Source organism: Lissotriton vulgaris, chromosome 6, assembly GCF_964263255.1.
Source record: "Lissotriton vulgaris chromosome 6, aLisVul1.2, whole genome shotgun sequence".
Lineage (NCBI taxonomy): Eukaryota > Metazoa > Chordata > Amphibia > Caudata > Salamandridae > Lissotriton > Lissotriton vulgaris.
Window position 1 is genome coordinate 1,020,617,725 of NC_141694.1, and position 17,466 is coordinate 1,020,635,190.

General features: G+C 48.8%; 1 protein-coding gene across 3 annotated transcripts in view; it reads right to left on the reverse strand.

The window, feature by feature from the left end:
- Positions 1-17,466, reverse strand: part of LYST (lysosomal trafficking regulator) — a 4,348,576-nt gene that overhangs the window by 1,428,500 nt on the left and 2,902,610 nt on the right. For all 3 annotated transcript variants that reach the window (XM_086927077.1, XM_086927076.1, XM_086927078.1), the window contains one exon: positions 5,992-6,044. In XM_086927077.1, coding sequence (XP_086783203.1) covers positions 5,992-6,044 — 53 coding nt within the window. The remainder of the gene's footprint in view (positions 1-5,991; positions 6,045-17,466) is intronic.

Here is a 17,466-nt window from a genome sequence, read left to right on the forward strand (position 1 = left end):
GACAACTCGGGGAATATGCCCAGATATTACACTGTGGGTCCTACAATACAGAGGTAAGTAAGACAATTTACTTTTCAAAGCACAGTTAATTTGGTTTCATACAGAAAGAAGGTCGACATTTTTCAGAGGAAAAACCACAACATGGGGTCATATGGAGAAAAAGAATGTTATCGGTTTGCAGGTAATAAACGACTTACAATGTTGGGTGCCTGGGATTAGATCCAAGGTTCTCCTAAGTTCAAGGAGGCACTCAAGTTGCACCACCAGCAGCACTAGGGCGGACGGATGCAGAGAACAGAGGCCCAATGTTAGCCAATGGGGCTAGAGGGACATTGTTTGGGGGCTGCTCATGAGCAGGCCACTCTGTTGTGTTAGCACAGCTCCTGGGTCTAAGATCAGCACTACAGGGACCAACAATCAGAACAGGAGCTGCACCACCAGCGGCACGGGGCGGCCAGATGCAGGGCCAAGGAGACGTCGGGAGCACTGTTGTTTCCAATGGAGATCTCCGGTTCGGAAGAAAGGCTACAGGCTCGGATAAGGAGATTTTCTTAGGGTAACCACCGGCCAGAGAAAGAAGTTGGATTGTTGGGGGGTGCCTGGACACTGTCAGTTGAGTCACCCAAGGCTGTGGGGCATCGGGTGCAGGGTCTTTACGTGACAGGTTTTCTTACCCGCTCCTGCCGTGGTCGGGTGGACCCCTCAGGTAAAGACTTAAGGCTTTGGGTAGAAGATCGAGGCGAGTCGGGGCTGACTGGATTCCAGGTCAGTATCGCTCGGTCTGTGGGCGTTGGATGCAGGACCACAGAGCCTGCTGGGTCCGTGGTCTGTAAGCGGTCTGTGTTGGAGTCTTTGGTTGAGCAAATCCAGTGCTCACGGGAGACAGAGTCATTTTGGTGATGGCAGGGCAGGTCCTCCAGGTTCTAGATGGCTGCTGGACATGCCAGGGTTCGCTGGTTGCAGGTCAAAGTCGGGACAAGCTGGTAGGGCTGGGGCCAAAGCAGCTGGTGTCCTCTTCTTCCTTGCTCAGCACAGCTCTTTGGTCCTTCTTCTTTTTGAGTCTGAGGAGGCAAGGTTCAGTGTCGCCCCTATATACAAAATGTAAGGGCGTTCGAGGGGTGTGCAGGTTGGGACCAATGGGTCTCTTCCTTGGGGTGAGTACACCCCCTATTATGCCACCCTCCAGTGGCAGGGAACATGAGCCTCTCTATGATTGGCTGTGTCCCCTGATCTTCAAGACGGTGGGAAATGAGATGCGTGCTTCACCTCGCCTCCCCCACCTGAGGGGTGAGGTTGGCAAAGGTGGGCATACCTCTCTTCCTAAGTTGGATTTCCCGACAATTCTCCCGCCCACAGTGGGGGACAGAACCGGTGGGAGTCAGATGGTGGGGGCAGCAAAAGACACAGTCACCTAACAAAGGACCCAGCCCATCCTGAGGGAGGAAGCATGACACCTCTACACCCGGAATGGGCTTTGTTTCCGGACCCAGAGAGCGGAAGTCCAATACCCAGAGGTCCAGAAACCGGTCTGGTCATGGCAAATGATGGGTAGCCACTCAGGAACCATACCACGGCTAGTCGCTTTTAAGGGAGCATCTCAAAGATGCCATCTGAGTGCATTTTATATTAAAACCCACAATGGCATCAGTGTGGGTTTAATGTGCTGAGAAGCTTGCTACCAAACTTCCCAAGTTTCAGTAAAGCCATTATAGAGATGTAGAGTTCGCAATGACCAACTACAAGACCATATACTCTTTATGGCTTTACTGCACTTACAATGTCTAAGAATGGACTTAGAAACTGTAGGGGTACAGTGCTCATGCAACTGTACCCTCACCTGTGGTCCAGTGCACCCTGCTAGAGGGGTGACCCACCTAGGCCATAGGCAGTGGGCTGCAGGCATGGTGGACAGTGATGTGTGCCATGTCGACATTTCTCTGCACGGAAACACGCAGGCTGCAGTGTCAACGTGTGGGTATTAAGGTGCAGGGTATCTAAGGGTGCAAAAGGAACAAATGTTGTAAACGGAATGCTGAACAATGCAACTATTCACCCCCAGTCACAAAGATCTGGGTTTAATCCATCGATCTTTTGCTCACCACACCACCCCATTTTGGAGCCAACCATATGCGTATCAGTCTTGACCCTGTTCCTCATGGGAACAGCCCAGCCCGAACTTCCATGCCAGGTCCTCCCTATACTGGAAACAAGCATCCTGGGACCGGTTTCGGGGCATCACCTCTCATCAGCCAGGCTAGCATGAATCCAGTGGCACAGTGAGCACGGGACCCATGTCGGGGCATACCCTTCCCACTTAGGGTGACAAATGCAAAAGGAACAAATAATGGACGGAATGCTGAACAATGCAAACATTGACCCCCAGTCACAAAGATCTAGGTTTAATCCATGGTTCTTTTGCTCACCACGCCACCACAGTTGCTGGGGGCAGCAAAAGGCAGGGACAGCTTCCAAATGCAGCAGGCCCTCTTCGTGGACCCAGCCCATCCTGGGGAAGGAGGCATGACAGCTCTGTACACTTACAATATCTAAGAATGGACTTAGACACCGTAGGAGTACAGGGATCATGCCACTGTACCCTCACCTGAGGGCTAGTTCACCCTGCTAGATGGTCATCGTACATAGGCCTAAGGCAGTGGGTTGCAGACACGGCACACAGGGATGTGTGTCATGTCAACTCTTCACTTTTCTCTACACCCAAACATGCATCTTGCAATGGCAGTGTTGGCATCATTAGGTACAAGGCATCTAAGGGTGGCACAATAGGTGCTGCAGGCCTAAGAGGCCTTTCCAGGTCACAGTCCCCTTGGTACCCATGGTACCTTTTACAAGGAGCTTCCCTATGACCAGAGATGGGCCAATTGCGGATACAAAGGTACAGTTTTAGGAAAGAACATAGGCACTGGGAACCTGATTGGCAGGGACCCAGGGCACATCAAGTCAAAGTTCATCAAGTGTCAGGCAAAAAGTGGGAGGTAACCATGCAAAAGGGGCAATTTCCTATAGTAGCGGCCAAAAAGGTATGTGGTTCATGGACCACAGTTCCAGGCTGACGGAATAAAACATGTTCTTCCCTAGGTGTCAACGCTCCTGGAATCCTTATCCAGCGGGTGATAGGCAAAGTGCCAGAATTTACACAGGAGTTTGAGGCTTGGACCATCAAGCTCTATGGTTAGAGTGGGTGTGCAAGAAAATCACAAGCAGCCAACATGTGTTTCGCCTCATTACATAGCCATCCATCCTCAGGGTGTGGTAGTATTTCTGAATGAAAATGAGGGTTGTAGGAAATCAAGGTCCTTTAAAATCTTCAAGGTCTCGGCGTAATGCCTGCTATTCGGGAAGAATTCTGGGATGCGTCCATTCACGCCAAACTGACTAGTATCCTGTAAGAGTATGATGAAAACAGGACTCTTGGAGTGTTCTGGAAAACAACTCACAGACCCAGAATAGACTCATGCTCTCCAATCTGTCGTTGGACCCAGCCTCTACTTTCGGTGGCAGCCTGCCGCCTTTTCCGGCAGAGGTAGAACCAACCACGGACGCAGCACCTCCACCCAGGTCTCTGTGTTTAAAGTGTTTTTTGCTAAAGGAACTGGCATCAGCGGAGTTGGCGAAGATATGGGGCTTTTAATCCATGGCAACCTTTAGTTGTGCTGAGTAAAGCGTTCTGCACCACAGTCCCTTGGTACGCAGCATCTTTTTCACGTCAGTGAGTTTCCTACGGGCTTCCTGTACTGCCTGGGTAAAATCTGCAAAAACAGATATGGCTGAACCTTTGTAGTGAAGCGGTCCCTTCTCACAGGCTGGGCGAAGAGCTGTGTCATGATCGCGGAAATTAAGCCGCTGAGCTATCAGGGACTGCAGCGGAGTGTCAGGTGGTGGACACTGTCTGAGGGATTTATGTGCCCTTTCAACTAAAATGGTCAAGAAGAACTTTTCCACACCAAAGAGCTCCACAAACAGCCGCTCTAGCAGTGGGTCAGCCGGCTCATGGACGTGGTCTCAGCAATTCCAGAAATCCGTGCATTACTGCGAACGGGCTTCCAAATCGTCATTTTTTGCCACCACTTGGGACAGCAGCTTCCCCACCTGTTCAACCGATCTACATGTGTATCCCTGTCATCCTTCAGATCAGAAATGCACTGCTCTGCATCATCCAACCACCCAGGCTGTCTGTCCAGCCTTTCCATAAGTCTGTCGAGTCATGAGGCTATGGTTCAATCTTTTTGGCAATTAACTGTAGCCCGCAGAGCAGTTCTTGCAGGAGGATTTCATTTCCTCCACAGTCTGGGCCCTCCGTAGATTCCTCTTCATTGTCCGAGCCCAGTGTAGATCTACATGCAGCCGTCTTGGTTTCAAAGTATGGTTTGGCCTGTTTCGAGTCCCGCTTTCCCATGATGTTAGGGAAGAGCGCTGTCACTGAAAGGAGACTGTGAGAGGCAGGCAGGTGGCAAGTTCTCTGGGGAGTTACAAGTTGGCAGATAAGCATGGGAAGCGGCACACTCCAATTGTAAAGGGCCTCAGCATGTGCCAGGTTAGAAGGCAAGTGTTGTCGCCGAAGGCACATCAAAAAGAAGCCAGGAAATTGCGTAGGTGTTTGTCATATAAGCCCTCCAGAGAGAAGTGGCTTTAATGAAACACAGTACAGGATGACATCACAGCACCAGATCGCAGCCCGAGGGCCTAAGTTAGACAGCAAAGGGTCAGCGTGGACTATACTTACAGTGAGCCACAGCACGGTGGATTATCCGAGGGTCTGGACATCGCTGTCATCACATGACCGGCCTTTCTCATGGTTGCATTGACCCCACAGGCTCAGCCAAGGCCCCAAAAGCACCATGACATCGGGCACCAGCCAATACCTGCCCAGAAAATATCAAGACTTAAATTGACAGAAAAGGCAAGTGGAGATCGGAAGGCACCAAATTGCAGAGGGCTTAAGCATGGCCATACTAATGGCCCTGTTTGCTACTTCGCAGCTTGGGAGTAAGTTGGGATGCAGTCACCAAACAAGTGACAAACGTCAGAGGAAGAGTGAGTTGCTTGGTAGTGCTGACAAACTCATACGAAAAATTCACTGAGAGCACAGCACCTTTAACTCCAACTTGCTCGCTTACTAAGCTAATGCTTGCGCCCTTGTGAGTAAATCCTCATAAGAGGCATTATAGCTCTCCTTTATCTTCAAGCATAGCCATCATTTTTGGTTTGAAATGTCATCCTTTCAGAGAACAAGGTAAGTGCTAGGACATTGAGAGGAGAACAGTTTTCAGATAAACCACCCTCTAATACTTTTCTCCCTACCTCTTTGAAGTAGTAGGATGAAAAAAAGGAGAAGTATAAAGAGGGAGGGAGTAGAGGAGAAGAATCACCTTTACTGCTCACTGTCAGAATGGGGTTATCTACGGTGCCCGCTCTTTGGTTGGTCATGTCCAGTGACCCTTGGTTCAGCAACAAATTGCACTGGTGCGAATATATGAAATTTGAGACATTACACTTTAAACTTTGTGTTTTTAAGGGATAGAATTAAGTTGTGTCCTGCAAAACCCAACACTGAGTTTTTCGGGGAGAAACCGGAGGTTTAGTGGGCTTCACATGTTTTTCTCGAGGTCTGTAAGTCGTTCACTTGCATTTAAATTTGAGATCAGAGAAAGGTAATTATCTATCCCTATATACTCAGCAACAACGACTGGAAACTTTGCCTGCGACCTGATTAGATACTATTAGTATATTTTCCTTGGTAAGTAATAATTACTGAGGGAATTAAGAATACATTTTATCACAACAGCCTTTTAGCTTTACACTTGTGTTTTGCAAAAAGGAGACTGCTCACTGGAAGGAAATATTATTTTTGAAAGAAACTCGTTATTATGCACACTTAAAAACAACAAATTCTCTGTGAGTAAAATCAGAATTCCTTGTGAAACATGTAGACATATAGGTAGGAAACCAAAGGTATGATATGTTAACACTTACAGAGTTTTCCAATTTCTCGAAATGGTCTTCAACAAAATACATCCCTGTTTTCCCTGTGGATGAAAGTGAAATAAAGACATCAAGTTTTTTTATTAATTTAGCACAGTTACTTAAAACTATTGCTATACAGAATCTACTTTAGCACAGTTATAAAATTTAGCTTTTAGCACATTTATCATATAAAAACAGGGCTAAAAAACAATTTTCTAAGGCTTAGAGACCGGTATGCTTATTGAAGAACAGCGTTATAGTTGCCTGTGTGAACATTTTGCTGTGCTTGGCCAGATAAAATTAATTAAGACAAAGGGTACTGGGCCAAAGGACGGAAAAAGTCTGTAATGAGTTGAGGGGGAGGTGGAGGAAGCATGGCGGCCAAGGGAGGTAATAGAAGATTGTCCAAAAGTCTCACAAATTTACCAAACCTTGCGAGCACTTGGATGTCAGTAGATGTAAAGCACAAGGCCGAGGCCTCCCAGCACGTCCTAGCATCCCATAAAGACATCCTTTTTTTTTTTTACAACTGTGGGTGAAGTCATTAGGATTTGAACTGAAGTACCGGGTTTTTAAGAACCCGGCGGTGTCAGGGAACAACACCCGAAGACTTCGAGTCCTTCCTGTTTCAGACTACAGAAACACAGAGTCTTCTTGGTGAAGTCAAAGATCGTATTTATTGGCTGCAGCCAGTAACAGGTATCCTAGAAGTACAACAGCATGTATGTTCTCAGGAGACTGCTCAATCTTACAAAGCCAGTCTTCTTCTTTTATACAAAATAATATGCTTCAGGCAAACATTCCTTATTTTACAGTTGACCATACACATATTTTCACTACAAAGAAAAAGCAGAGTCATGATGACAAGTCCATATTTTAGTTTGTCCAGCCCGTAATCAATTACCCGGCAAGGTCCAGTATTCTCATCAGATATCGACGGACCCCTAATAAAATCGGGCACCTCCTCCTCGTAAAGCAAGTCAAAGAAAGAAACAGGGACAGGTGTGTGTAAGATTAGGCATGGTTTGTGTGCGGTGAAAAGTTTTATGATATGTTGTGCCTTGATACTAATCTCGCTCGGCCACTGGGAAAAGACCTGGCCGAACAGGATTGGCTTCGGGCGGTGGAGTCAGCTTGCCCAGGTCACGGAGGAGCCAGCGAAGGTGTACGTGTCCTTCAGAGTCGTTTTTGGCTTAGTCATTTGGCTATGTGAGGGCAATCACAAAATGGCTGCCGTTCACAAAATGGAAACGGAGGGTTCATGACGGAAACTCCGATTTCAGGGTGATTCCGTCACCCGATCGTGACGGAGATGCTTACACGTAGTATTCAAATCATTACCGGTCTGCTGATACCAAAATCGTCATGATACGACGATGTTTATAACACGGGTCCAGAATTTTCAGTACTACAGACCCTCCTTTTGCCCTTACATAGGCAATTAACCTATACTCATGCTAATCTGAGTCAAGGTCTATATTCCTAAATTCATTGAGATGTTGCTGTAGCATCATCTTATTACTTAGCTCGTTTCTTGATACAGGTTTCCTTACACACAGTGTAGCACAGAGGCCACATATTGCAGGAGCACACTGTACGCACAGACAGAACAGGAAAAGAATGGCTAAGATCATCCCAATGACTATCAGAATCTTCCATCCCCAGGCGGATACCAGTTCCCAGAACCACCCCATTAGCGACCAGTCTCCTTTATCCACGTGAATAGATTCAGAGATCTTATGCAGTTTGGAGATGGCCTGGTAGACTGTCGGGGCGTTATCTGGGATGAAAATACAGCAACTCGATTGGATCACTTTACATACCCCACCTCGGTCTGCAAGTATGATGTCTAATGCGACCCTATTTTGAAGAGTCATAAGGCGATCCGACTGGAGCTCAGCAGTCAAATTACTAAGGGCACCGGCTGTTTCAATTACAGTGGATTCAACCACCCTTGTCAATTGCCTTATGTTCCTGCTGTTCACCATAGGCCCCCAAAACGGCAGAAAACCCTTTATGAAATCTCCAAATTCTTGTGCGGTAGTGTCGTCTTTACTCATGACACCTCTAACTATCCTTGTCTTATGGTAATCTGCCGCGGCCGTGTAGGTGGGAGGCAACAGGAACGAAACAAAATATGTGCCCGAGAAGTCAGGGGGCAACCATGTGTAGGCTCTATCATGGCAGATGAAATAGGTACCCTTAGCTGCTAGGAACGAAGGAGAAGTCTGAGATGCAAAAACATATGTTTCAGTGCAGACACTTCTTCCTAACTGAGCTCTGGGATTTTTGCCATTACATTGCAGACAAAGGTGACCCTGATGGGGTACTATCCAAATCGGGGAGGATTTCTTTGCTTGCTGGTTCTCACTCAGAGCAACTCTATATCCTGTTATGTTCCATCTAGTGTATGCTTGCGACTCATCTCTGGGAATGGTTCTATACGAGTCAATGTCCCTGCTCATATTTGTGATTCCCACTACCAACGCTTTGTTGCTCGAGTTACTTCTTGTAGAACGTGGGGGATATGGTTCGGTGGCATATGTGAACATCGTCTGAAACACCCACAAAGAACCATTGTAGCTGAATGGTAGGACCAAGTACGGAATACCCTTATCGGTAGTATGTGGCATAAGACCACACAACCAACAGTTAGTTGTGTTCACTACTAGTTGGTGTTGGTGTAAAAGCTGAATGAATGAATTATTGGCAAATTCTGATCTCCTAGCGGACTCGTGTTCAGGCAGAGGGTGAAAAGAATGCGAGGAAACAGTAGAAAGAGGTAAGGGCTGTGTAGTGGGTGCAAATGTCAATTGAAAAGTGAATAAAACATATCCTATTAAAAACATCATTACGCTAAGCAACATAAAAATACATAATATCAAAAATCGTGTCTTTGTCATCATTATACACATTCTGGCTTTAAAGGTCATCGGTTCGGCAGGTCTCTCCATCTTGAAAAACTCCATCCTCTATAATTGCTGCCCGCGGCGGTAGGGTGTTCTATGCTAAGGAATGCTTCTGTCAGTCCAGGGCAACTCCCTTAGGCCAACCAGAACCGTCGACCTAACGTCTTCGGCTGCACCCCAAAGACTTGGGCAACCGCGACCCTAGCAGCGGAATCAGGATGGCGGTTCGAAAAACAAAAATAAGCAAGTTTCTCAGAGGAGAGAGAGCTGCACTTTCAAAAATAGAAGAAAATAATTTTATTTGTCCATAGTCATAGTTCTCGGCTTCAAATTATAACGTGTTCTTCCAGGTGCGGTCTGGTCTTGGAATAAGAGTTCAGGCTCTGTAGTGTTCAATCGAATTGACGGTGGCACAACTTCTTGCAAAATATTATCGCTTTCACGTTCAGAATTTGTTCCTTTTACACGTGCATCGCTAAAAGGCAGAAAACGAGGCATAGTCTCAGTCTCAGAGTCAGCGATACCCTTCTGGACCCACCGATCATGTGGCAGAGGTAAAGGGATCCTCTTGCAATGGATCCCGTGGATCCAATTTTTCTTCCCTTCCACTCGAACAGCTGATCTCGTTGAGAGGAGGACTAGATGCGGGCCGGTCCAGCGAGGCTCATCATTCTTTGTTCGCTGGAAATTCTTGACCAGCACATATGATCCAGGATCGATAGGATGTCCTGGAGCTTCAGTAGCCTGAGGTAGGGTATCGTGCACCTGTTGGTGTAAAACACGCAATTTAGCCGACAATTCATACAGATAATCAAGCAGTACACGGTGTTCGATCTCGCTGAACTTGGTTGGTCTCGGCACTCCCCATATGTTGGCCGGACGGCCGAACACTATTTCATAGGGACTAAGTCCCGCTCTCGAGTGCACAGTCATTCGTGTTGATAGGAGTGCTAAAGGCAGAGTGTCAGGCCATTTAAGACCAGAGCTCGCTTGAATCTTGGCCAGCTTCAGTTTTAACGTGCCATTATAGCATTCTACTAATCCAGCTGATTGGGGGTGATTTGCAGCGTGGAACTTTTGCTGAATGCCTAGCCCTTCACATACTTTCTTCATCACTCGACCTACAAATTCACTCCCATTATCACTCCAGACCATTCTTGGCATTCCAAATCTGGGGAAGAATTCCTTGACAAGGGCTTTAGCTGTGGACACAGCAGTATTGTCCTTTAAGGGATATGCTTCTACCCATCTTGAAAAGTCACAAACAACAACGAGTACGTATTTCAAATTGTTGCACCTTTCCATGTGGATGAAATCTAGCTGCAACACCTCGAACGGATACGTTGGAGGAGCAAAATGACCAGCTGGAGTTGGGGTTCCCCTACCAGGATTGTATTTCAGTCACACCATACAATTCTTGACCACATTCTCTGCACACTTGGGGATTCCAGCATTTTGCCATACCGGAGCTAACCACTTACAAATCCCTTTCACACTGATATGAGCCATACCATGGGCCATTGTCACCACTGCAAGCACATATGCATCGGGTAACAACCATCGCTGATGTTCTGACAATTCAACCCAACAGCCATTGGCATCCAATTTACCCTTACTTTCTCTCCATTCATTCAACTCTCTCTCTGAAGCTTCAGCTTGAATGGACTTCACACTCTCAATCGTATCTTTACACATTCCAACGTCACCAATCCATCTTGCAGGGCCTGCGACATACATTCGACTCATCACATTCCTTGCAGTTTCTTTCGCAACTTCATCAGCAAATGCATTTCCGCAACCAACATCATCCGTAACCTTTTTGTGTGCGCTGCATTTCACAATCGCAACTTGTAACGGCAAGGTTATGTTTAACAAAGTGTCCACCGCATGTGGACCCATCAAGATCAACATGTTATTCATCACTAACCCAGCAGACTGTCGAATAGAAACAGCTGCTGCGGCTGTGGCTCTCAAACAACTCGGCAACGCCTTGGCTACCAGATCTAAAGTCGACGAAAAGTAGGCGCATGGACGCTGCTTGTCCCCAAAAGCCTGTGTCAGCACTGACAACGCACAACCTTCTTTCTCGTGGACATACAGTGTAAAGGGCTTACTGTAGTCGGGGGTACCCAACACAGGAGTCAAACACAATGAATCACGCAATTCGGAAAAACTTTTCTGACACTCTTCAGACCACGGAATGGGACTCGGGGTATCTTTACAAGTTAATGCCACCAAAGGTTTGGCCAATAAAGAAAAATTCGGTATCCACTGCCTACAATATGATGTAATGCCCAAGAAAGCACGCACTTCTCTCTGTGTCCTTGGCACACTCAATTTTGCAATCGCCTGAATTCTTTCTGGGGTCAGTTTCCTTCCCTCCTTCGATAAGAGATGACCTAAGTAGGTCACTTCTTGTCGACAATATTGCAACTTCGAGAGAGACACTTTGTGATGCAAATCAGACAAGTGACGCAACAACGACAAGGTGGCTTCTTTACAAATCCCCTCAGTATCTGTAGCGATTAGTAAGTCATCAACGTACTGAATAAGGGTAGCGCCATCAGGTAAAACAATCGTATCAAGCTGTGTTTTCAAAGCCTGACTGTATATTGATGGACTTTCACAGTAGCCTTGAGGAGCGCGTTTGAAGCGGAAGCTTCGCCCTCCTAAACTGAAGCCAAAAATATCCCTGCTCTCCTCGGCAATCGGGATGCTGAAGAAAGCATTCTTCAAGTCAATCACCGAGAACCAAGTCGCTGAAGCTGGAATCATTATCAATAGGGCAGTAATATCAGGGACAACTGGAAACTGTGGCACAACATGTGAGAAGTTGGCCTGATATGCAGTGCTCACTATTCTAGTGATCACTATGTATCAGTCCAAACAACCCTTATGGTGATTGGTTGTAAGTCAACCTTATAAACCAGCTATCCTAGTAGCGTGGATACGAGCAGTCTTCGGGCTAAACTCTAGAGGGCGTGTTAAGCCAGCTGTTATACCATCACATATACCCCTTGAACACCAAGTGAAAGGACACCACACAAGTGTTATGAAAATAAACAGTGTATTTATTAGAATCACAACAGCCCTGTACTCTTTATGAGGACAGGGTACTAAGCACACAACAAAACTCTTATAAAAATACTTCAAGTTGCACAATTTACACAAATTCCCGAGGGGCACGACAAACCATATACTATGGAAGTGGAATGCGAAATTACTAGCAGGTAAGTACTGTACAAATAGGCTTTGGAATCGCTAGGACTACGTTACTGAACCTTCAGATTACTAGTAGGAGGCCTAGGGGACTCGGGTGCAGAGTGTGCACTCTCACGCAGGATGCGGGACAAAGTCTATGGTAGCTAGATTTCACAAAGTTAGTGTTCTCGGGCGAACCCGACTAGGTAGATCGAAAACGACAGTGGATCCTGACCCTTGGATAGTGAGGCTATGCTGGGGCACCGAAATGCCGAAGTTACCTAGCCCAGGGGCTGCAGCTGCATAGGTCTCAAAGGACGTCGGGAATACTCATAGACGAACCAGGAGCCTGAAGAAAGAAGTTGCTGGCAGGCGACCAGTGAAGATAGTTCGAGTTGATCCAAGCCTGGATCGAAGATGGATGACACCTGAAAGCAGAGGGGACCAAGTTCGTGACTACTAGCCAGTAGTCAGGTGGCACCAGGAGGGCACCGGATGGTAGTCACCTCGACTAGGTGAGTGGGCGACGCTGTGCTCTGCAGATCTCACGGACCAGGAGGCGTTGTCGGCGACCAGGATGGAGGTGCGAGCTGTCCCACGAAGGATGATGCTGTCGACGTCGCTGGACCCAGGATTGGGGCAACAAGTCTTGGCAAATTCAAGCCCACGCGGTGGACCTAAAATGGCGTCTGGAGTGGACCAGGAGGGTCCGGGGTGCTCCTCTTTTGGAAGAGAGCAAGGGCCAGTCTGGAGCAACCAGACCAGCAGCAGTGATGTCATCGGGCGTCGTTCAGAAGGCCACAAGCCAGCGGGCTAGTAGCCAAACAACGCGGTGAGCAGCAAAAAGCAGAAGGGCCCCACGCAGATCGTGGAGATGCTGGGAGGCTGGACTTCGGTGCTGGAGCTGCTCGGACCCCAAAGCACTCACCAGAGGATCCCTCGGCGGTCGTGCTGGATAGAAGTCGTGCAGTTCTGATGGCCGGTCCCTCGAGGTCTCGTCGCACCTACAGTTCTCAGCTTAGCTGTAGAGGTAGGTAGAGGTCAGAGGTGCCAGGGAAGCCGGATCTCGTCGTGCTGGTCGGTCGGATTCCTGAGGAAGGACGTGCAGCAAACCGCGGAGTTCTTAGATGGTGCCTGCGGATGCAGGGTGACTACTCCTTAGCCACAAGGGAGAAATCTTGAGAAGAAGTCGAGAGTTCCTTTCGTAGAAAGTAGTTTCAGGATTCAAAGATGATCTAATTTGGAAGGGTCCCCGCTCCTGCCTTTATCCTAAAGAAAGGGGTGGGTACGCGACTAGGTCCTGCCCTAGGGGTGGGACCAGGAAGGGGGGTGGTTACACCCCTCTCCCATGCCGGACCTCCCCAGGCCAGGGGCTGGTGTGCCCCTGGAACTGGTTCTAGCCGGCAGATGCGTAGTGAGCACTGGGGTGCCACTTTGCAGTCACCTTCCTGTAAAGCCCTGCCTACCCAGGATACACAAAACCCTGTCTGGGATGGTGCTAGCACCGCCCCTGACAGGAAACCCTTTGTCCAAGCTCTCCTCGCTGGAAGGACTCCCAGCAGCAGGAGGTCAGACTTGTGTCTGTGGTGGCAGCATCCATTTTGTGCAGCTGAGGCTTCAGTTAACTTTAACCGGGGTTCACAGTTACATACATGTCGTGTCCCTCTAGAAGGGTGGAATGCTAACCCCGTCGCCAGAATTGGCGAGGGGTTAGTATTCCAATTCGTATGACACCTTACTCGACATGTTTTGATAAAGCAATACCAAAGATAGCATTTAACCGCGAGGATTATAATGCACTTAAGAGTATATGGTATGCGTTATCATGGAACAGCTATTAGGACTTGGTTCCGCAAGCTGCAACCGGGCTCAGCTCATGCCAGAGCACCATCTCACACGACTCCAAGCACTCTGCCTTCAGGATTGTCAAGGCCTGCCATAGGAGTGACTGATAGGAATCTGTGTGTCCATTTTTAGGGTTAGATATAGGTATACTATATCTAAAGCAAAGGGTGATTACACCACCTTGCCCCAGCTGTCTTGCAGCCAGTTGTGTCAGATTTAGATGGCCATCCAGGGGTGGCATAATACATGCTTCAGCCCCTGGTAGGCCCTGGGTACACCTATGCCCTGAGTTACAGGGTCTGATAAGGTGGCCCAGTATCAATTGGATAATGCACCTAAGGCACACATGTCAATTTAGTGAGAGAACAGCTAGGCTGTGGGTCTGATTAGCAGGCCCACAGCCAGAGAAAGTCGTAAACCAGTGAAACAAAAGCAAAAAATCTGGGTGATCATAGGATTGCAGACCCTACTCTCCTACATGACCCCCCCCCCCAAACTTTGGGACAATAAACTAACCTTGACCAGGTGAGTCTTCTTGCTCTAAGTGGAAATACCTGGAGAGCCCATCTGCATTGCCATGATCAGTGCCAGGTCTATGCTCCACTGTAAAATCCATCCCCTGTTGGGAAATGGACCACCTAAGCAGTTTGGGGTTTTCACCCTTCATCTGATTTAGCCACAAGAGGGGCTTATGGTCGATCTGAATCTTCAAATGAGTGCCAAACAAGTATGGCCTCATTTTCTTCAGGGCCCAAACCACAGCAAAGGCCCCCCTCTCAATAGCTGACCAATTTTTCTCTCTGGGGGTCAGCCTTCTGCTTATAAAAGCAATGGGCTGGTCTTGACCATCAAAATTCAGTTGAGATAGAACAGCTCCCACACCCAACTCAGAAGCATCTGTTTGGACAATGAATGGTTTGGAGTAGTCTGGACTCTTGAGGATAGGTGCTGTGCACATGGCCTGCTTTAGGTCATCGAATGCTTTTTGACAGCCTGCTGTCCACTGAACCTTTTTTGGCATTTTCTTACTTGTCAGTTCATTAAGTGGAGTCACAATTGATCCATAATTTCTGACAAACTTTCTGTAGTAACCAGTCAGGCCCAAGAGAGCTCGAACCTGAGTCTGGGTGGTTGGAAGAGCCCAGTCCCTGATTGACTGTATTTTGCTCTCCAGTGGCTGAACTTGGCCTCCACCTACAAGGTGGCCCAAGTATACTCGTGACTCGCTCTTCGCTTTTGGGCTGAGTGGTCGCTCCCCAGTGTCCCTGGCGACATTTGGTATCGTTGTGCAGCGCTTTGTAATATAAACTGCCTCATATTTATTGCCTGCTGTCTGCCTTGGTTGCCGCTTTGCTTGTATGCACTTTTGAATTGCCTGTGTTACTTTCACGCTGATTGCGCGTTTTCCCCCAAGCGCTCTGCCGTGCTCACCCCTCCGCCTCCATTTTGTTTGTTGTTGTCCTCCTCCGTAGCCCGCCCCGCCTCCCAGCTGAGCCGCCCTCGCCCCTCCCCCTCCACTTTCCATATATGACAGTTGCTCCCGCGCGCAGCGTTCGCGCAGCGTTCGCGCAGCGATCGCGCCCCATCCGCGCCGAAGGTGCGCCAAAGGTAAGCCCGTCTACGCCCGTCCGCGCCTGGACCGCGCCCAGCGCCAGACCCCCTGGCCCTCGCATTGCCCAGCCCTCCCGCATTACCTACGATGCCACCACCCTCCTAGCCCTTAACCCCGGCCGCTCCCCCAACTGCGCCCAAGCCGCTCCTGGACACACCCATGGACCTTTCTCATGCAACTCCTGCAAATTCAGCGGCACCGACAACCACTCCGCTACGATCACACCACAGATTCCCGACCCCAACCACCTACAATGCATCTTGCTCAACACCCGATCGGTCCACAGGCACGCCATTGACCTCTGGAATCTACTAGACACCATCTCTCCGGACGTCGCCTTCCTAACAGAAACATGGATGAACGCCTCTTCCGCCCCAGACATCACCATTGCCATCCCAGAAGATTATAAGATCATACGCAAGGACCGTACCGGCCACACAGGAGGAGGAATCGCTATCGTCCATAAGAAATCCATCCACATCTCAACCAGCTCAGACGTCAATCTCGCCAACTCTGAACACCTTCACTTCCAGATCCACATCGACCCCAAGACCACACTCAGAGGCACCCTCCTTTACAGACCTCCAGGACCCCGCGCACAATTTAGTGAGGACATCACGGACTTCATCACTCCACACGCGCTCCCCTCCAAAGATTACATCCTTCTGGGAGACCTCAATTTTCACCTTGAAAAGAACAACGACCATAACTCCACCACCCTTTTGGACAACCTCGCCAACCTCGGACTTAAACAACTGGTCACTTCCCCCACCCACATCGCAGGTCACACACTCGACCCTATCTTCACCTCCAGCAATCATGTCTCCTTCAGCCACACTACGGCTCTCCTCTGGACTGACCACAGCTGCGTCCACTTTACCTACAACAAGCCCAAACCCAACAACCACCCCCAACCAACTCTGCAAAGAAAATGGAACAAAATCACCATCGACCAGATCTCCTCATCGCTTCTTCTAAACCCCCCAGCCCACTCCTCAAACCCCGACCAAGCCGCCACCAACCTCACCCTATGGTTATCCAACAGCGCCGACATCCTAGCACCACTGAAAAAACGACAAATCAAACTTGGCAGCAAGAAAGCCTCCTGGTTCAACGATGATCTTAAGAAATCCAAGAAACTCTGCCGCTCCCTTGAGAAGGCCTGGAAAAAAGACCCAACCACCAGCACCAAGGACGCCTTCAAAAACGCCACTCGCACACACCACCAACTGATCCGAAAGGCCAAGAAAACCGTCTTCAAGGACCGACTAGATAGCAACGCCCACAACAGCAAGGAACTTTTCAACATCGTCAAGGAATTCACCAATCCCTCGGCCAACTCCAACGACATCACCCCCTCTCAAGCCCTCTGCGACTCCCTAGCCTCATTCTTCCACAACAAAATCGCAGACATCCACAACAGCTTCGACAACCAACCCGGAGACCAACCCACCCAACCATCTGCTGGACCTTCACCACCCTCGAACATCCTTAATGACTGGAACCCAATCTCCACTGAGGACACCATCCGCCTGATGAACTCCATCCACTCAGGATCCCCCACAGACCCATGCCCTCACCACATCTTCAACAAAGCAGACTCCATCATAGCACCGCACCTCCGAGACGTCATCAACTGCTCCCTCAACTCCGCCACCTTCCCGGAAAGCTGGAAACACGCTGAACTCAGCGCCCTTCTGAAAAAACCCACAGCGGACCCCACCGAACTCAAAAACTACCGTCCCATTTCGCTCCTTCCATTCCCGGCCAAAGTCATCGAGAAAGCTGTCAACAACCAGCTCGCCGCCTTCCTCGAAGCCAACAATTCCCTCGACTCCTCACAGTCCGGCTTCCGAGCCAAACACAGCACTGAAACCGCCCTCATCGCAGCAACAGACGACATTCGAACTCTACTGG